General features: G+C 35.1%; 1 protein-coding gene across 3 annotated transcripts in view; it reads left to right on the top strand.

Annotated features, from left to right (window-relative positions):
- Positions 1 to 21,777, top strand: part of LOC149422036 (transmembrane ascorbate-dependent reductase CYB561-like) — a 173,425-nt gene that overhangs the window by 60,857 nt on the left and 90,791 nt on the right. For 2 of the 3 annotated variants that reach the window (XM_089634251.1, XM_089634250.1), the window contains exon 1: positions 4,723 to 4,997. The exons of the other annotated variant lie outside the window; for it this stretch is intronic. In XM_089634251.1, the coding sequence (XP_089490377.1) occupies positions 4,948 to 4,997 (50 nt within the window). In that variant the 5' untranslated portion in view covers positions 4,723 to 4,947. Of the gene's footprint in view, positions 1 to 4,722; positions 4,998 to 21,777 lie in introns of those variants that run through there. 3 annotated transcript variants of the gene reach the window in all.

Genomic DNA, 21,777 nt, shown 5'->3' with positions numbered 1-21,777 from the left:
ACCGTTCCCTTATCTAATTATTAAAACGTTTCTATAAACTTCATCCTTTTTAAAAAAAAGTTAATTTCTCAACTAGATAAAAATTGAAATGCTTTATCTTGTTAACTCCCGGAAAAACTTGGCCTGCATACGGGAACTGTTAATGAAGAGCTAGGGAAGAAAAAAACACGAATAATTTTATTTTCCAAGGCACACGCTACGTTATTCTCGTAACAGAATTGTATTAAATTCGCAGTTTGATATCAAATTTACCTAGTCTACGTGTGTTGAGTGTTGTAGGTTTTTATTTTTATGAAACGAATTGCATACCTAATTGGTGGAAAACGTGGATTTTTTTAAAATTTTAGATTTTTTTCTCACCTTTGAATTAAATTAAATTATTGAGATCTCGCACGGAGAAAATTTACAAAGAATATTGATAATTTATTAATAATCTCTTAAAATTATTCATAATCCGGTTAAAACGGGATTTCAGGCCATTAACGAATGAATTGATAGGTCTCCTAGTAAAATTTTACGATATTAATGCATTATCACGATGTCAGAACAGGTGTTCAAAAAAAAATCAAATGCAGGTGCATGTACACTGTACAGTACGCGTTCCGATGTATTAAGAACATATTAAAAGTTGAACGAGAAACGGCCTGCAATCCAGTTTTTTACCGGCTTTTAATCAGGCAGCAATACTCATTTTACATATTTTAAACAGCTGGAATGAATATTTTAAACTCCCATAATTTCCACTGAAAACAGTCGCGTTACGAATTCCCTGAATAACAATCCTTGCAATGTATCAGAGATCATCGTTGGAGAGTTTTGAGACATACTTGTTAAGTTATTATATATAGTGGAGATGCATATTATCGATTTTAGAGAATTAGATTTTCGATTAAGCCCATCGTCCCAATTGCGCACGGCCTCCGGTTTTGGTCGATTTCGTATCGTTACCGTGCCAGTGGGACGATGGGCTTAATCATAATGAGTGACACTTCTTAAAATAATTTAGACACTAATGCGGGGATGGGCCATTAATAATGAGAAGCAACACTTTTTTATAATTTTTCACGCAATTATTTTTCTGTAGACATAAGCATATCCGGAAACTCGTCGTAGATATAAACGGGAAACGTGTGAATTCAATTCACATTTGTCGATTTTGTTGCATAATTTTTTAAGATTTCGTTCAGAGTTAAATCGAGTCCGAAGTCAAAATTTTTTGCATCAAATTTAATTTAAAATAAAGGTTTCTGTGGGGCTAATATCAGCAGTTTCATGTATTTTAATCGGTTGCTGTGGGGTTCATATCACCAGTTAAATGTATTTTAATCGGTTGCTGTGGGGTTCATATCACCAGTTAAATGTATTTTAATCGGTTGCTGTGGGGCAATATCAGTAGTTTCATGTATTTTAATCGGTTGCTGTGGGGCAATATCAGTATTTTCATGCATTTTAATCGGTTGCTGTGGGGTTCATATCACCAGTTAAATGTATTTTAATCGGTTGCTGTGGGGTTCATATCACCAGTTAAATGTATTTTAATCGGTTGCTGTGGAGTTAATATCAGCAGTTTCATGTATTTTAATCGGTTGCTGTGGGGCAATATCAGTAGTTTCATGTATTTTAATCGGTTGCTGTGGGGCAATATCAGTAGTTTCATGTATTTTAATCGGTTGCTGTGGGGCAATATCAGTATTTTCATGCATTTTAATCGGTTGCTGTGGGGTTGATTTCAGCAATTTCATGTATTTTAATCGGTTGCTGTGGGGTTCATATCAGCAGTTTAATGTATTTTAATCGGTTTCTGTGGAGTTAATATCAGCAGTTTAATGTATTTCAATCGGTTGCTGTGGAGTTAATATCAGCAGTTTAATGTATTTCAATCGGTTGCTGTGGAGTTAATATCAGCAGTTTAATGTATTTCAATCGGTTGCTGTGGAGTTAATATCAGCAGTTTAATGTATTTCAATCGGTTGCTGTGGAGTTAATATCAGCAGTTTAATGTATTTAAATCGGTTGTTGTGGAGTTAATATCAGCAGTTTAATGTATTTTAAAATGCGTCGAAGAGTAGACCGAGCTCCAAAAGTTTTTAAAACTTTAGTTGCCGAAAAAAAAGAAAAACCGAATAAAAAGAGTTTTATTTTATTTTGGGCTCTCTGTTTGATTCACAAGATTCCCGCTTGTACTACGAGTTTCCGGATGCCGTGTATTTTTATTTGATTAATTTGTGTTATCTTCAACTTATTGATTGAAATTAATATAAAGTATATTTGCGGCACGTTCCAGAGTGGAATATACTCTCAGTACCGCCCTGGTAAGACCACAATTCAGAATTAAAACGTTGCTTGAAATGGCTTTAGCCATCTTTGATATTGGTAACCAGATCTGAATAGCTAGGTACTTCCCCACCTTCCTCTTACAACATACCCTTAATGGGGAATACCTTAGTGCCATTGAGTCCGGATAATTGGAAGCAGTTGTAACTTTTAGGTTTTGAATTCTTTTGCGGTATTCACATATAAAAAAAACGGTGAAGCATTCTTGACTCAGTCCATTGACAGTCCTGGCCGATATCAATATTGCCAGGAGCACAGGATTGCGAGGAGTGAGCAGCGGGATCATATTCGCCCGTATTCTCCCACAGAACTGACAAATGAAGGCCATCCGTTCCACACCCCGCACCACGTACCGTCCATTAGCATTAGGGAACCCTCCTGTTTCTGCTCTCCTGGTAATCAAATGATTGATACAATGAAGCGGTGCAGGTCACGAATTGTTTTATTCATCGTTCCATCGTTACTGGCAGATTAATTTATCGGCTTTAAAAGGAAACGTTGTTAGGAATGTTTGTAAATGTATTTCTGTTATTCGGTCGTGGGTTTAATCATCTGCTAACACCTTAGTCCACCATCATTGCACAAGCACATTTCCACAGGTTTATTATGTATATGACGATAGTAGGAGGAATTAAAATATTGTTAGGTTATTCTTAACTTGGGGATGTGAGAAAAAAATCGCAGAAAAAATGTACTTTCCATTTTTTCACTTTTTCAGTAAAACATTTAGATATTGGAAGGACACCCAGATTTAGTACCTATATGAGACCAAAACAAAGGATTTTTGATACTATGCCATTAAGGCGATGCCATACGTAGTAATGTAAAATCATGTGTTTTTGGTTTGAAAATTTGGTCGCCTAGAAATGTTTCAGATGCTTTAATTAAATACTGCGAGTAGAATACATCTTGGCCTTTGAAATGCCTTGGCCGTAGTGTATCGCCTTAAAGCGATGCACCACGTTATGTTACGTTTGGATTCGGGCCGCTGACAATAAGGCTCCTTATGCAGATGGTGATAAGGTTTAAATTCCCGCATAAGGCTCCGTAGTAAGCGTTAAAAAATTAGAAGAATATGGTTTAAAAGGGCGATTTTTAAATACGAATATTAGAAGGAGCAAGCTTATATATAAAAAACGATAATAATTGTGCGAAAATTGTGAAAATATTTTAAAACACGACTTGTTTAAAATAAAGTAAAAATCTCTCGACAAATGCCAAAGTTGCATTTAAAGATACACTGTGCATTTTTTCATACCCATAAAATAGTAAATAACAAAACAAACTATGTTTTTAATAATTTTCTTATCAAATTTACTTTTTTTTCTATGAGGTGATTTCAAACAATTACCGTTTCGTCTTTAAAAATATATATTATATATTATCTTTAAAATAAATGTTTAATGCAGGGTTTTAAATACTTTCATGAAAAACAAGCGATCTGTTTTTGAACAAAATTTATGTTAAATTGGACTCCTTGATAATTAGAAAGGTGTTGGAAGATGTTTGTGTTTGCAACACATTGTCACAACCGGTCATTATAAGTGTGATATAAACTCGTAATTGCTCATAATGTCATCAAAGGTGTACCGAATTGTGTATCTTTCAGTTGAGTGCATTTTCAGACACGTCGTAGGTACGAGTACTTATCGTAGCGTTTTCAATTTCCGAGCGCTCTCAAAGTAACACATTATATTGCCGGCGATAATAAAACAGGAAGAATATTATCCGAACGGCATTATTTAATAATTCAACCATATTTTTAACGATCGCCTATTTATTGCCTGGGTTTATAGACGGACACGAGACTGAATAAGAGAATAGGTGTTTAGAGTGACCGGTCACGCGACGAAAGGTGTGGTTTAATTAACGAATGAACCGGACAAGACGAGGGATGATATCCCTAGAGAATTTCATCCGGTGGCCATTCATTTACTATCCCTGTTTTGCTCTACCTTGAATAGCTCTGAACGTAAACAAGCACTTTAAATAAATTGTGTTAATAATAAGTAAGGGTTGCAGTTGCGAGTGGACAATTTTATGGGTAATTTAATAAAAGGGAGCTTCCTATCTCCAAACTGACATCGTGTTTACCCACAGTAAAAAATCACCAAAGGTATTTTTCTAAAAGTTTGAAAATAAAGATCGATTAAAGTAAAGTTAGAACCCTTTCCAACCAAAGTACGAAATAAAGTTTTGAAACTTCCGAAAAGATTTATATTATTATCGATATTTGAGACGATCAATACGAGTTCTACATTTTTTTGGTTTGCGCCTTGGCTACTTCTTTTTTTACTTGTTATAACGATGCGCCAACAGATGGCAGTAAATCGGGACGACGTCCGTGCGCGTGCGCATTGCAAACACTTGTTCAGTTAACAACTTTTGCCGACTTGCGCACTGGTGTTTTGTCTCCACAGAGAAGGTGTTGGAAGCTGTTGCATTGTGCGCAAGTGGATAAAAAGTAGTTTTATTCAATTGAAAGCAACCTGTTGCCGCTGGTTTTAGTGTCAGTTGACACACAATAGTTCAGTGCTTTCGCAAGTTTCAGTTTTTATTGTTTCTGTGATTGTTTTCATTCTTCATTAGAACTTTTTGTGTTGTGTTTACGAAATGCCAAGGAACGAAATGGGAAAAAATAAACATCATTCTTCGGCGCAACAGTAAGTTTTTCAACGTTAAATAATTAAACCTTAGTGTTAATAATGGCTCGATATTCGGTTTATGTAATAAATAAGTTAGTACATGTTAATTGCTGGTAAGTAAAGTGTTTATATTTCCTCGTCGAAAGTGACAATTTTAAAGGTACACAAATTTGGCGGAATATTTCGCGTATCACAGTATTCCTCGGGCGTCCAGACTTTTTATTCCTTTCAAACACTCCTGGCACTAATAAGAACCAAATTTGAAATTTTCAGTGATATCGCTCGACTACTTTTCTAGTATTGCGAGCACAAAACACGCAGGCTGAGTTTTTAGATATGTTTGTATATGGAAAATTATAACTACTTAACTCTTTCGTATGTGCGGGCAGATTCGAAAAGAAAATTTTTGATACACTTTCTACGTTGGAGTGGATCGTCAATATGTCTAATACCGGTAAATTGTATTGATATATCCCTGTTGATTGGAACTACTAATAAACTTTTTTAATAATACCTTCAATTTTAAGTAATTCCAGCTTTGTGTATGTCTCGCTTTATTCGTATCTTTGTAGGACGAATTTAATGAAAAATACTTGGTACTTGCGCTATTTTGGAGTGAGGTCTCAAATTCCTTCGATAAATCGAATTAAAATGATATACAGGGTTTTCCAATAAGAGGTGTTATTTTGATATTCAATCGTAAAAGATCAATGGTTTCGTTGCTTGTGTGGCACGTAGCGCCGTCTCGTTGAAAGTAAACATTGTCCAGATCAATACCGTCCAATTCCGGTAAAAATCATTAATCATCTCTCGATAGCGCAATCCATTCACCGTAACTGTTGCTCCAGCCTCATTTTTGAAAAAGTAAGGTCCAATGACTCCGCCAGACCATAAACCGCACCAAACAGTCACACGTTGAGGATAGAGAGGCTTTTCAACAATAACTCTTGGGTTTTCCGAGCCCCAGATGCGACAATTTTGCTTGTTGACGAAGCCACCGAGGTGGAAATGGGCCTCATCACTCAAGATGATTTGCATTTGATTCACTCAAGTGAATTTTAATAATTTCAATGCGTTGTTGAAGCGTGTATCGTCCCATTTTTATTAATGGTGTAGTTTCTACTTGTCAAATGTCAAAAAATGACAGCTTCAAAAGTAACATCTACCGAAATAGCGGGCTATTCAAAATAACACCTCTTATTGGATAACCCTGTATTACCCTTTTGTTGCGACCAGGGTTTGCAAATGCCGCACCTTTTAAAATAATTTTTAAGTGGGATTTTTTGCTAAATTGAAATAATGCCAACATTTCACAAAAATTTTTAAAATGAATTATTTGATATCAATTGTCTTAGATAGAAGCATATTATAATAACAAAAAAAATAAATGGAAAAGGTAAAAAAGTTAGTCATTTAAGAAGACTTATCGTATTATCTTGGGGTGCTGTTAATATTGTAACGAGATTTTGAAAAGGTCTGATAAAAAGACAGATGTTAAAGAAACTAAAAGCCTTGCTGCTTTTCGTGGTTTATGCGTAAATACGATAAAGAATAAGTTTTAGATGTATTGTAAAGTGCCCTTAATGTAATAGAAATAAGTTAAAAGGTTTATACTAAATATTAAAATGTTAATTTTTTGATAACTAAATAATAAAAAAATAAAAAGAAGATCGATAAATATATGAAAACAACTGTCACTGACAGGACTCTCCGCAATCATTTGAAATCAATTATCTTTGGACGTTAAAAACGTGACGCAATAAGTATTTTAAGAAGACTTTGAAAAATGTTATCACAAAATATTATGTTATGTTTAGTGTCATAAAAACTTCGGTACTGATTTTTTGGCAATCTGGCGATTGCGTATCACGTGATTCGCAATTCTTAATCACAAATAAATGAAAACATCATTTATTGGTGTAAATTTAGTAAATTTTTCAATCCAGCAAATCCTTCAGAATTGCGGGATGCGGGATTGTAGGATAGCAGACAATATTTGTCACAAATTTTACGGTGGGCTAGAAATCGCAACAAAGGTTTTTCTTTAAGGTTTTTGCGCTTTCTTTAAATACTCAAATGCAACCACATCACTTTTTCTTCACATCAGTTCTCTCTATTATGAAACTGTATTTTCATATCAGAAAAACGATACTCAATAATAATATTGTTTGGTAAGCTTTCTCCATCACGACATTGCAATCTAGCATGGGTGAGTAAGTACTTGGGACCCGAGCTATGTGCGGCCCTACGGCAATGTACCGTGGTTTAATCAAACGATAAAAAAATAATTCGTAATATAATTGGTAAAATTATACGTTGGATTCGATTAATATGGTCAGAAATAAACTAACCACAAATATTAATTTTTGATGAGGCGAATTTCACAACTTTCTTTACAATATTTTTACATGTCCTCAATTTTTGAGAGGTTTACATTCCATCCCTTGATTAGGGGAGTGTTTTCAAAACCAAACAGCCCAGAGGATTGCCATTTGTTTGAGAAATAATTTATTTGATCCAGCACAAGAATACTAACTACTCAAAGCATGGGGCTGCAGCATTCTTAGTTAGGTAACGTTGTGGTGCTGAAGACGATGTGCCCACGTGAAATTGGAAGATTACCCTAGTACCTGATTGCACCCTTTCGTAAATAACTGAACACCTTGTCAGTAGACGATTCTCAAATGGTTTAAATTATTACACTGAATAACGACATAATAATTCCGAATATCCTTTCAGTATCATTTTTGATTAACCCCTCAGGTTAATTTGTTCAGTTTTGCGAACAAACATCTATTACCCGTAGAGTCAATTTGTTCGCTTTCGGGAACAGCCCATACGGTCTCACGGAAATCGTTGTATCTCCCTTACTGCCATAGTGAGAAATATGATCTAAACGGTGTTAGAAAGAGAAAACACTACGCTTTGTATTTATATCTAGAAGTTAACAATAGAAGATTTAAAATGTGCACCTCTATTAAACTAAAGTATCCGACCGCAATTAGAGAAAAAACTAAGAAACTTTGTGATTTTTTATAAATATATGTGTATGAAACTTCAAAAAAATGAGGCGACCATAATGTTTATAATACATTTGTCTAATACAATATGTCCTTTTTTTCGTTATAATTTTAGTTCGGTGTTAGGCGAAAAAAACGTAAGGTGAGCCGTTCAAAGTTTTAATATTTCAAAAACTATATGTTTATTTCCAGCAGTAAAATCTTACTTTCTCACATTTCAAAAAAGAGTTTTTAGTTTCAGGATACTTTCAGATATATTGATTTTATTTTTAAAAAATCAGTAAATTCGCAAATCGGAAATACACACAATTTCTTCTGCAAAAATATTAGTCATTCAGAATATATCTAAAACACGTTTTCTTTGCCTAATAGTTATCATCATGGAATGCTACAATATATGTAAGTCAGTATCAGTATCAGTATTTGCATGAACACGTGTTCCGTCGTTCTCAAAAAACATTTGCTTTTGACTGATACATTATATTAATAAGTTTTCCCCGTGTACTTTGCCGTAAAAACATCCCATCGTTTATTTATTTTGCAAGAACTTATAAACCAATACAATTGCAAAACGATATAAAAATACGAAAAGTATAGTTAGCACAATAAATGTATAAGGTTTCACGTAGGACAAAAAAGATTACGAGTAGGTACAAACGAGTAAAGTTTAAAGTTAAATCATACTTCGTACAGGACGTGTGGAAAATAAACCTAGTAATTATTCCCAGCGGCATCAGGAATAGTAAATTAGTTCTACAGCTGGAAAGAATCAGAAGTCTATGTTCGCAGTCTCGCTTGAAATTATCGGGGACATAGAATTATATTTCAGCCAGAATGTTTTTCATTGATAAGAAAAAGTTGAAAATTGAAAAGAAACCGTTCAGAAGCTTATAAGCAATCAGCAGTAATGCGACATCCTCCCTAGAACTAAGAAACTTTTGGAAACAGTCATGAGTAAAAATCGGACTCTCTCATGTAGAGGCAACGTAAAAAATTCTTTTGAATTTTCTCGACCATTAGTAATTAATGCATACATGTAGACGTGTCGTCAGGCCCCCATACTTTAGAGATTTAAAGAATTATCCACGGAAAAAGCAAATAAATTATTTACCTCGTCCATAGCATACAATTAAGAAAGCAAACAGAAGAATATCCAATATCAATGATGTTTATTAGCTATTGTATTTTCTCTTTCAAGAGGCGAAGAAAAAACTGTAAAATGTGACAGACTATTCAGCGTAAACATCTCTCCAAACAATGCTTCTGTCCTGCCTTCCCTGCGAGGACATCTGATACTTCCCGTTCGTAACAATAATGTTTTTGACCGTTAATGGCAGTAAATCGCAAGAGACAGCGCATTATCCCATCCGCTGTGAGCCGCTTACTCCGCTCACTCCGCTCACTGCTGCCAGCGGAGTCCACTTGTCCAATTATTGCTATAATTTAAGGTATCCGCTTACATTGGCAATGTTCGCACCGAGTGATGCTCCAATTCTGTTCGCCTCATTCGACATCCATTATAAAACAAAAGCGCGAATATGACCGGCGAAATCGAAACATCGTGGGATGTATTATCATCGTTTGAGTTGGTAACCTTTTCTTTTGTTTTCTCGACGGCCAAAGATCACATTAAAAAGTTACAAAACACATTCCTTTTGGCTCGAACGATCTTTTTCAGAGAGCACATCCTTTTTTAGATTGTAAAAATAGGTTAATATCTGGAAACAGGTGAACTAATCACATTTAAGCTGTGTAATTTGGGAAGAATATTACAAATAATGTTTTTTAATGTAGTTTAGGTTTCTCTTATCCGTTCCAATAGTATGGAAATCTTCAAAGTTAGAATTTCTTAATTTTAAAAACATTTGTAATAGATTTTTTTACGGCAAATTTTGAATATTAAATATAACTACTGTTTTTACCGGAAGACCAACGTTTTACTGGCGAAAATTCCCATTTCAGACCTTATTCCAAGATAGGATCTTAAGCAGACTTTATGAAAGGGGGAAATCAAAATACGTTTATCTTATGGTTATGCCTTCGGGTACCGGAGATGAAATTATTAATAGCATTCTCCTGTCTGAGGTTGGCTATCAGCGATTACTCTTCAACCTGTGGATTACAGTTGGATAAACACCAATTTACTCACGTACCTACCAGTCACTTGAAAGCCATGATGTACTACATTTTCCTCTACGGAATTTTCCATCATGATCGCAGATTTATATATTATATGGTTTTCCTTATCGTATGACCAAGATGTTGTTTCCTTATCGTATGACCAAGATTTTCTTTTTTAAAGTAAAATAAATATAACGTCTCAACGAAGAAAGTCTACATTAATCTCCCTCTCTTCTGTCCATGGTGTTTTGTGTAGGCACATACCTAAAATAAGGTGGTTAAAACATATAACATTTCATCTAATTTTTTAACACAAATATCTTAAGCGCCAAGCCACAATCTAAAAATGTGTACATTGTTATTGTGCCTATAGCCACGAATATGTGTAATACGCGTAAAGATCGCTTGGCAAACGGAATCTAAAATTTTCGGTTTAAAACGCAAAAGTGATTTTCATTTATTTTGTGAACCATTTTAAAAGAAAGAAACAAAATCAATCAAGGGAAATTGTTACAGATAATCTTAGCCATTATATTATAATATAGTTTTAAAAAGCTGTTTCTTATATGCGTTCATACATTTCTAATGAAAAAATACATTTTTAACGATTACATTTTTTTATAAAGTTAACCATTTTATTTTAGTTCTACTCAAAGAAAACAATCGAAAAAGCTTCAATTTATCCAAATCATGTTCTTTAGTATTCATAATGTAACTCGATTCGTAGTAAAGATTAATCGAAAATAGTTATAAGCTTCGACAAACAGTGAACGTTCGTATGGAACTGTTAACAGTGATTAACATTTATTGACATATTTTACTAAACTCTCACAACGTTTCCGACATACATTTCATGGGATTCTGTTCATCGCTGTATTTCCATATATTTAGATGGATGTAAACCTATCGTGAAAAAACAATCAAATTACACGTTTTCACTTGCCGTTTTCACATACAGGTAGCAATGAAATTTAACCATACGGTTTGCTTAACTTACTTTACCAGTTTTCTTTTTTGTTAACGCGAAGTTAACTATGATATCGTTTACTTTTCACATCATTGACGGCCGGCATAGTCCAGTGGTAACGCATTGGACTGCCATTCCGAAGGTCGCGGGTTCGAACCCGGCGTGCGCAAACAAATTTTATTTGATTAATTTGTGTTATTTCACAATTAATTAATTAAAATAATATATAGTATATTTGCGGCACGTTCCAGAGTGGAAGATACTTCCAGTATCGCCCTGGTGTAAGACCACCATTCAGAATTGAAACGTTGCTCCAAATGGCTTTAGCCGTGTTTAGTGACTAGATCTGAATAGCCAGATACTTCCCCACCTTCCTCTTTCCCTTCCCCACTTACCTTCAGCCTCACAACATCCCCCAATTGGGGATGCCATAGTCTCACTGGCTCCAGACGGGAGCAGTTGGGACTCTTGTGAGGTATACACAATTAAAAAAAAAAAAAAAAAAAAAATCACACCTATTTGTAAAGAAACCACAGTCAAACAGGCAGATTTCTGTAAAACAGGTGCTAATGAAAAAATATGTGCGTCCGTATCAAATTGCTGGCGTACAAAAACTCACACCTTTTTAAGACCGGCTCGTCCATAATAGATTGAACTAATACTAGATATTACATGAATTAAATTGACCTTTAAGGTCACGTAATCAATTTTGGTATTTCTAGATCAGTGTTATACCGTCGGTAAAATAGTTTAATAGAAAAGTTTCGGTTGAGAGATTTTTAGGGTAGATTTTTTTCTTCGCAAATCGGGGATGATTGTTGTGTTTCACCCCGTCAAAATGAGTTAATATTAGAAAAAATTGACCGGCTAATGTTTTTTTTAATAAAAATATTGGTTACGACCTCGTTGAAGGTTCCTAATGGACCGTTTTACTAACGATTACGTAAATGCGTTCACGATTGAATAATTTTTTTAAGGCAATTTGTTTTGATAATTGAACAAAATAGGTGATGAAATGAGATGAAATAACAAGATGAAAGTATTGATAATAGACATACGTGCACGTACAGGCGAGAGATTGCAACACTGAGGGAATACAAAGAGGCGCAGTCAATATCTTTGGGCGCAGTGAAAAGCTCGATACATTTGAAAACCCCTCTGGATGGAAAAAGAGAGGTTTATCCGATTACCTCTCACTCCAGAAGATAGGTGGAAACTTGAGTGACAATCCGCTGACGTGAGAAATGCCCATCTCGTGTGACCCCACTTAGAGAACATGAATTCTGGTCCGCTCGAGGATAAGGCCCTCCCACAGCCTCTATGCCCACACGGAGGTGGTTCCTTAAAGAGTCGGCGATGTGCGAATGCAGACCACTGAAAATATGATTAACGAATGCCAGCTGCATTCATTCCCCGGCGGGATTTATGAGGCCCACAGGGCGACGCCTGAGGCCCTAGACTGGCTCACTGACCTAGTTGTTCCCCTCTGACACCCCCACCATATGAAAGAATTAGAATAGAATTACGTCACCAATTTCTAGGTCTATTTCTGAAAATACTAAGGTATATGTAAATAGTATATATGCTAACTAAGCCTGCGGAAAAAGCTAAATCTAACGAAACACATATTTCACATTGATAAATGGTAAGTAGATAATTTATTCATAAAAATATTAGACTATGGATTATGAATCGTTTTGTTGAAAGGTAAAAATAGGCCTCGCATGCTAGCGGAGTTTATCATAACGTGGGGTGGGTTGTTGTTGTAGCTTGTATTATGTTATTATTAAAATATCTGTGGAGTTACCTAGGTACTGTTCACTGATTACTCGACCACGAGTAATATGCACTCGGATTTTACCGCACACAGATTATCCAAGACAAAGATTGTTGCACACAAAAAGATTTTCATTATTTTTTATGTTTTTATAATTATTCAAAAGTTGAATCTTAAATTCTTTAGGGGTTCATAACAAAATTATTGTTTTCAAATATTATTAGAGTCTAATCAAAAAATATATGATAAATTTAAATAAACACTCCCCCCTTTTTTTAAGTCTTTTAAAGCTGGTTTGACTGAGCATTGAACCTTCCTACCCACGAACTGGGGTCGACAACTCTACTAACCGAACCAAATCCCGATTAGATAAGACCGATATTTATGTGTATTAACTGATGTAATGTCATCAAATTTCAGAAAAATGCGTATATCACCGCGTGAGAGAATCAACAACGAATCTATCTGCCGAGTTGCAGCTCGATCGGATGTCGGGAAATTGCTAAATTTCCATTTCCAAAATTTGCTTTCACGAACACATTCCAAAATTTAAAAACATTTCACTTAATTTGGTTTGAAAACCTACACTCTTATTAACTTAACTTAAAAATATATAAGTTTGGTAAGTCATTTAAATTCATAATAATTGTGGACGTTAAAATTTCAACAATCCATTTTTAAATATAGAATAAAGGGCGGATAAATAAATAACCAACTGATAAACCTGTGTTCAGAGTTTTCTAAAAGAGCAATAATCTGTGTGCGAAAAGATGTTCGGAGTTATTTCAGATGTGGAATTAGTTTGTTCGGAATAATCGGTGCGCAATTTTCGTGATCGGAATAATCCTAGTACTGTTAGGTACACATAACCTTAATTATTTGTGTTTTATCGCGGAGGCCATAGCAGCATCCTTACAACATCCTTACAAACACAATAGCGCTTAATGTGATTCCTGGTAAGGAAACAGCGATGAGAGGAAATTTAATATGCGACTTCACAGGATTAAACAAGCTAATGCTTAAATTAATTTTACCTCAAAGACAAAAATAACTGTGATTAAATTATTTTATTATTATTCACCTCAAAAGGGCGCCCCTGTCTGCACAGGCAAGGGAAGTGAATCTTAAAAAAATATAAATAAACTCACATTTGACCTTAATTGGAAAATGCAATATTTGGCAGGCAGTGAGTGAATCTACGGAAAAAAAAAATCGGCAAGTGGCTCGGGGCAAAAAGTTTGTGAACCTCTGAACAAATAAGACATTTGAGATTTTCACGGCTTTCACCTTTCACACCCCAGAAAAATGAAATCTTCGCATTTTTACGTGCAAGTAATTTCGTGCCGCACCGCGCTCGCGCTCGGTAGCCACTTGACTTAGTGAGTTCATCCAATGATCTTCGTTCACCGAACGAAGTTCTTTTGTGTTTGCGAATTGTGATTTGAGGAATACTAATTATTACCGTGATCAGATTGCGATTATTTTTTAACTGTGACATTACTTAAAATCTTAAATTGTAATATTTAATAATTATTGAAAACAATATAAATAAAATTAAAAAAATGGATTTATTTATACAAGACACAATCTAGATTGCAATTTAATTTTGGTAGAATCTTGCAATCGTACATAAAGATAGTAGCTAAAAATTATCCATTATGAAGATTCTATGTTATATTATATTATATTCAGAGATGTGCTTTATTTCAAATAAATCCATTTCAAATGGAAATGCAAAATGCAAAATGGGTATTTTCCATTTTGCATTTTAAATGCTTTTCTAAAAACCATTTTGCATTTTGCATTTTAAATGCTTTTCTCAATGCATTTTCCATTTTAAATGCTTTTTTGCAACATTCTTCCTACTATCTCCAATCAACTTTTTTTTTCATAAGCCTTAAATATCAGTCGGTCCTCAACCTCGCTATAAGAGATAATTTACATTTGTCAAGTTGCTCCCTGGTAGGAGCCCTGGCAATTGAGTGATACCATTACAAAAAATACTGATTCAAATACTGAACATGGGGCCATGACGCTGTAATATTAAATGTTAGATAGCAGTTTCTATGTTTTTACGTTGGCAATATTAGTACCGCGCAAATTTTTTGTGGTTTCATAATCTGTAGTCGTGGTGTTTTTGGATTTACCATCACGTAATATGTTTGTTCTACATTGATGTCCATTATTAAATGACAAAATTGTTTAAAAATTCTATAATTATTTTAATTGTTTGACCTGAGAAACCATTTTGCATTTTCAATGCATTTTGAAAATAGGTATTTTGCATTTTGCATTTGAAATGCTTTTCTAAAAACCATTTTGCATTTTCAAATGGAAAAGTTTTGACCCATTTCCATTTTGCATTTCAAATGGTTTTGGGTACCCATTTTGCACATCTCTGATTATATTCTATGTCCGCAAACTGTAAAATTCACCCGCCATAACACAGGGTCATCCCTAGCATGGAGGGTGAAATATCACAAAAAACCACATGTACTCTCTAAATCATGTTTCAATAAAATTTAAAAAAAAATGTTGGTAGCTCTCAGCCGAAGTATGAGTAGTATAGTCGAATAAGCTCAGTGGTCAGAGCACTACCCATCTTCAATTTTACCCTCAACCCTCATACCTTTTAATTTCCCAGAACTTCCACTCCTTCCTTTTCTTATAAAATACCCTCCACACAGCATCCCAAAAGACGACATAGGCCCTGAGGGAAATTATGTTCCTGTGTGGGGTTAATCTAAAAAAAGCAGAAGTCTTGGATTCAATTCCCAGATACCACATATTTTTTCTGTATTTTCTGTTTCACGTTTTTTGTCCTCAAAGATCAAATCATTTTCAGATTCATTTTTAATTTGTATCTACATTGTTTGTTTTCCGGATCTCGAAATAGTTTGAAAATCATTTGTAATACAACTAATAGCGCAATTACATTGCGAACTCCCCAATACAACGGTTTCACACTATGGGAAACCAATACTTAGGTGATGTCGATATATTTAATATTAACTTTGCGAATTTTGTAGATTACGTAAAAGACTTATTTAAAGACTATTCCTAAATGGAAGTTATATTTTTGTAAGCCATTCAAATCGCTGTATTTTTTAATTTTTGTTCTTTTATTTTTAATATTTCTTTCTCATGTTTCAAAACTGTCATTAAAATTGTACCACCTACATGTAAAAGCTCTCTGGGCGTTAAATAAATAACTAGGATAAGATAATAATTATAAGGTAATAATTTTGTATTAAGATCAACTTGAATACGTATGAGAGATTGAGACTTGAAAAAATACTCGATTTATGTTTGTCCGTAGTTCAAAATTTAAGCGTAAATCCTCCCTACGTTGCCGTTGAGCTGAGACGGTAAATAGTTTTATCCCTCTCATCATTCTGAATTCTGACTCCCTGGTAGATTATGATCCCCCGTGGAGCAGCGTCCGCCGAAGGTCGTCCGCAGGTGGCAGCGTGGCTGGTGGACGGTTGGAGAGGGGCCGGGGTCAATTGAGCCTCGTTAGTGGACGGGGCAACTGCATCCATCGTTACACCGTCATTACTCTGAGTGGTGCTGATTGGATTCTATGAACAGCTAATCAAACCTCATAAAAGCAGCGATTAGTCAGATGCAGTGACAGAAGCAGAGCGATCTTATCCATCGAACGGCGACTGTCCAGCATCTCTGCAGCACTCGTTTTGATTTGAGATTTTTATAACCAATTATCTTGTATTGCGCTTGCACGTTGTCACCAACCTAGATATCAATTAATGCAAGGAAACTAAAAAAGAATCAACATTTTCGAAATGACTTTTGAAAACCTGAATGAAAACCGTTTAAATCCTTTTCCACTTGTAAGCAAGAAGTGAGAGGAACTAGCGTCATTGATCCCTTCCACAGCGGTGCACAATCGGGAAACACGTCAAACGCGTACAGGGTTCAAATTTGTCACCTGAGAACGTGTCGCTTCTATGCCTCGTTATTGAGTTCAACAGCTCGAATGTGGAACGATTTACCGGCCTCTGTGTTTCCTCTCTCTTACAACATGGGTCTCTTCAAGAGACTCCAAGACACTTCTTAAAAAGACCCTCCCCATAGCATCCCCAGAGATGACATAGGCCCTAAGGGAAATCATTTTACTCAGGGCCTTCAGTGTGGAGTTTTTAAAAAAAGTGATTTCAACGGATAAAACCCTTGTATCTTAGGTGCATTTGATAATACCAACAACAATAATTTGCATGGTTTCTTTAAAGAGAAATCTTTGGTACATCACGGCCCATTAATTCTGCAAGCTGGTCACGATGATTACTTTTTTCATAAAAGAGGAGAGGGTTTCTATGAATCAGCCAGTCGTCTACTTCAAAGCTTTACACCCAGACCAGTTATCCCTATAAAGTTCAATTAGTTATTGAGTAAACTGGAGTCACTCCGCAAAAGAGGTATTCTCTTTCTTCGAACCTTGAAAATAGTTGAATTTTATTGGTTCTGGTCTTTTGCGTAGTTCTTTATTGGTGGCTGGTCGTTGACTGCTGGCTCGCCTTATTAGGGGCAGCGGCAGAGTGGGGTGATCTCTGCACCTTACTGGGTCAAGAGTTTGCACGGTCGCTTTTCTGTTTCTCCGTAAGAGCTGCCTAGCGGATACAGAGAAAGAACCCGGTTTTTACCATAAATCGAGAATAGTAGAGCTTCACTGTTACTACTTTGGAAGTATTCGCACTAGAACTTCGGAGAGAACCACTACTAGAATCGTGATAAACTTTCTTGATGTTTTCATCTCCCCATTCGTGTCGCTGTATCTGATTATACTGCTTGTATTATTTTCTAAATAACCAACATTCATATTACCATAACATTATGACGAACTTGCTGTTGTCGCAGTATGGCTGTGAAACAAGGCACGATTATTGAATATAATAAATAATAAGTTAAGCTCTCGGTTGGTCTGGTGTCGCTAGCTCGCATCAAACGCTGTGTGCAATCACACAATAAATAATGGTTCATGTCTTCCCGTAATTAGCTTCCAATTCAGCAGCGGCCATGTACGGTGTATAAGTCCGTGCAATGTTCTATCTCGCCCTTCCCTGTTGCAATCACGATTTCCACATCTCTGAGGGCCGCTCCTTTCAATATCAGCGCTATTTTCTTATTAAATCCAATGACAGGTTGATTCCTACTACTCTGTTAAGAAATTCATTTTAAATTCTGGTGAAATATTGCTTTTAGAAAAATTGATGCCTCCTTTATGCAGCCAACAAGTTTTACCACAAGATAGATGAGCTATTTTGAAAAGTACTATGTTAAATTAGACTACTAGGCAATGTTTTTCCAATATTTAACAGTTCAGTTGACACTTATTTCTTATGTAGTAGTACAAGGTTAAGAAAAAGTACATTATAAACGTAGGTACATGGAATCACCCTGCATAGCATTATTTTTACCGACACGTAACAAACTAACACGAGTTCCTCCCCGTTCAAACAATCTGCTGTTCTAGCGTTGGTAGCTACTAAATAATGTGTCCATTAGAGAAAACCTGCCGTAATTTATGGCATTCTTACTTCCTTCTCATTGTTGGAGTATTGATTGTTAATAAATCTGCTAGCAGTTGGTTAGCTTTCTTCAACAGGCAGCGGTGGTTACTCGATGCAAAAGCAGGTACGGATTAATCCGACGAAAACTTTGCTAGAAGTCGTCTTTTCCACTTGGAAGTGAACTAACACGGTAGATCGATACCCATACGGAATTGAAGAAATTCGTCATCTACGGTCAGTTAGCGATATTCGCGAGTACTGTCAGAATATGTTCCGACAGTCGGTAAATAAAATCCGCTGCTTTATAACAAGGCTTCCAAGGTATTAGATAAGATCTCATGAATTGATTAACTCCATTTTTACTGTAAAAAAATACACGTGGACGGTATATTAAAGTTAATAATTCAATTCGACATTGTAAATTTATTAGTATTTTTAACTTTTAAGCAGACATCTGACGTTTGAATGTCAATTCAGACAGATGCACCAGTGTTGCCATCGTACAATATCGGTTCGCGTATCGACGGCGCAATCGTGCTCGGTATATTGATTAAAAATCGTCGGAAGTTAAGTATATCGATCCAATATTATTAAGTTATCAATTTGATTGCGCTAGACCCACTGCAATTAAATTTGAAAATAATTACCTTTTGTTGTACACATATATTAAGATATACATATATGACATTAGTTAAAAAAAATCTGCATCGATTGTGCAAAGATCGCATTGTGCATGTCACTCAATAGTCAATAACTTATATTTAGAATGTCCTTGTATTTGACCTGTATCCCCGCAAACACTATTTATGTTGGGTTAGATTAGGTTAGGTTAGAGCCATGCACATTGCACAATGCTCATTGCTCATGTCACTGCAGCCACGCAAAATCATTTATTTCATCGCAGTTTTATTGTCAATTCTAATTTCACTAAACTCTCAATGTATTTTGCTTTTGTAGGTAGGTGTTTCCCGAAAATCAGATTGTATGTGGTTTTATAGGACCCAAAGTAAAGGTTTTATCAAAAATACACAATCGTGAAAATTTTAAGGAATTTTAAATATTAAAATGTCCCGCTTTATCCCAGTCCGGCTCTTGTTACAGTTATGGGAGTGACCATGCAATGCACGAACTGATTCTCTGCACCTGTTCCTTTCTCCCAACAATCGTTCTCTGTCGTGATCACCTCTGTCCCACAAGCACCGTAATGCACCTTCTACTTAACAACCATCCTTCTTCTGCAGTTATGAATGCAAACCACAAATATCTGCCAAATTTCATAGCTATTTGTACAGTCGTTAACACCATACAGAATTTATTTTACTTATTAGATACTAAAAAATACAATTACAGAATAATGAATCTTTGACTATCCAACTAGGAAGGTTTCCCGTTTCACGACGATCAAAATGATAGGTTTAGTTCATATGAAATAGGTAATGTAACAAATACATGACAATAAATTCATATCATTGAAGAAATTACCTTTTACGTAACATTAAATTCATAAAATTACTTTCATGTTTACAATATAAGAGATGAGTTAGGTAAGAATCTGAATTGTTTTCATTGTTTCTATGATGTGTAATAATTATATGTTATTATTTTAATTTATTTAAGACGAGTTTACGGGTCCTGAAATAGTGATCATATATTGTAACAAATAAACAAAAATGTACTTATATAATAAAAAAAAAAATAATAAAAAAAAAAATATTACATATTAATTGAGTTTGTGTTTTTCAAGTGTGTTGGGAATTTTAGGTCTAGAGGAAAAAATATTAAAGAATTTTATGAACGTACTAACTATTTATAGGCGTACTATGCATTTATGTATTATTCATTCAATTATATTTTTTATGTGAAACATCTTTTGGCGCGCCTAGGAGGGTGTAGCAAGCGTGGCAAGTCGGGGCGACGCTCCATTATTTTATGAATATTTGATCAAAGTGGACAATCTTAAACTGAGTCCAATAAGTCGTTAGTTTCCAAACAATGATTTGAAATTTTTTCCCATGCAACCGAACAGATTTTGTTAAATAGTTATAATTTCTATTACGAGTTCTGAAGTTCCTTTTCGCGCAATTTAACACAAAATATGTATCGGTAAAACACTGTATCTAATAGAAATAATAACAATTTATCTTGTATAACCTGATAAGTGGCCAAGAAAGTTGATTGGGAATATTATCACGTTTATTTCTTTTACTGGTGGGGATCTGAAGCTGAATGGTTCAATGAACCATAAAGATGGATCCGATAACTGTTAGATAATTCATTATTATACTAGTCAAAGCTCCAAGGGTAAAATCCATCAGGTTTTTATGTGGCACCGTTATCAATGAAAGTTAATTTTGGTTTTACGTTGACGGTTTTAGATGACACAACCAGCATTCTGTGTTTATTATATACACTGCGTTTTCACAAATGGATAATCTCGGACCCAATTGTGGTGGCTAGATTATTAAGTGCGGTATTTATCACATAACAATAAAATAATATTCGTAAATAATGGAATCTTTTGGAATAATCGTACAGGCTTCAACAATTCGCTTCCAAGTAAAATACATCAAAACTCACACGCTCTCAGCAGTCTCGAAATATGCGTAACTTGTAACCATCACTGCATTCGAGAGACCCCTGCTATCATTCATCAAAGAGAAGAGAATATTGAATAAACATTGATTGAGGAACCGGGGCTCATTGAAATTTCACACCGTTGCGCGTTGTTTGAAATACCAACAGTGCAACCTTTAAGCTTAAGCCACTTTCGTAAGTATTTCGATGATAATAAAGAATCGAGAAAAACGCAATCAGAAAAACAAATGTTTCTTTAATAATTTGCCCATTTTCTCATATTAAGTCATAATCTTATCAGCCCCTAACTCTGTTCCTTGGGGAACTCCACTACACTTTTTATGACACCAAAATTTTAAAGCAAGGCAATTCCTTATCAATAGAGCTCAACAACTTAATTACGAGTTGCTTCCCATTGTGGTTCATTCTTCTTTTCAGAATAACGAAGTAATGCTTTCAATCCCGCGATATTAACCTGAGGCTTAAGGTTCTCAACAAGATACAAATAGTAGACTTGAATAGATTCATACCACTCAGAGGGAATAAATAATATAAAAAGCAACAACTAGCTGCAATACGAGAAACAGCCAAGAACTAAGTAGCCAGGTGGCACATTGAGAATGCTGCTTATTCAGTTTTACGCCAGATGCAGAGTGTTTAGAAAGATGGAAACGAGATTTCCCTCCAGCCTCTCGATCGAGGTACATTAGCCGATTGGCTGCACTCACTTAGCTGATTAAATTATTATTTTGTGGCTTAAGCGAATATACTCTCTTGCCACTTCTAGTCGCTCTATCACTTTCACCAAGTT

Source organism: Hesperophylax consimilis, chromosome 8 (assembly GCF_061612785.1).
Source record: "Hesperophylax consimilis isolate HC1 chromosome 8, BYU_Hcon_1.0, whole genome shotgun sequence".
Classification (NCBI taxonomy): Eukaryota; Metazoa; Arthropoda; class Insecta; order Trichoptera; family Limnephilidae; genus Hesperophylax; species Hesperophylax consimilis.
The sequence above is the reverse complement of the archived record's forward strand: the minus strand, read 5'-3'. Positions and strand labels throughout refer to the sequence as shown.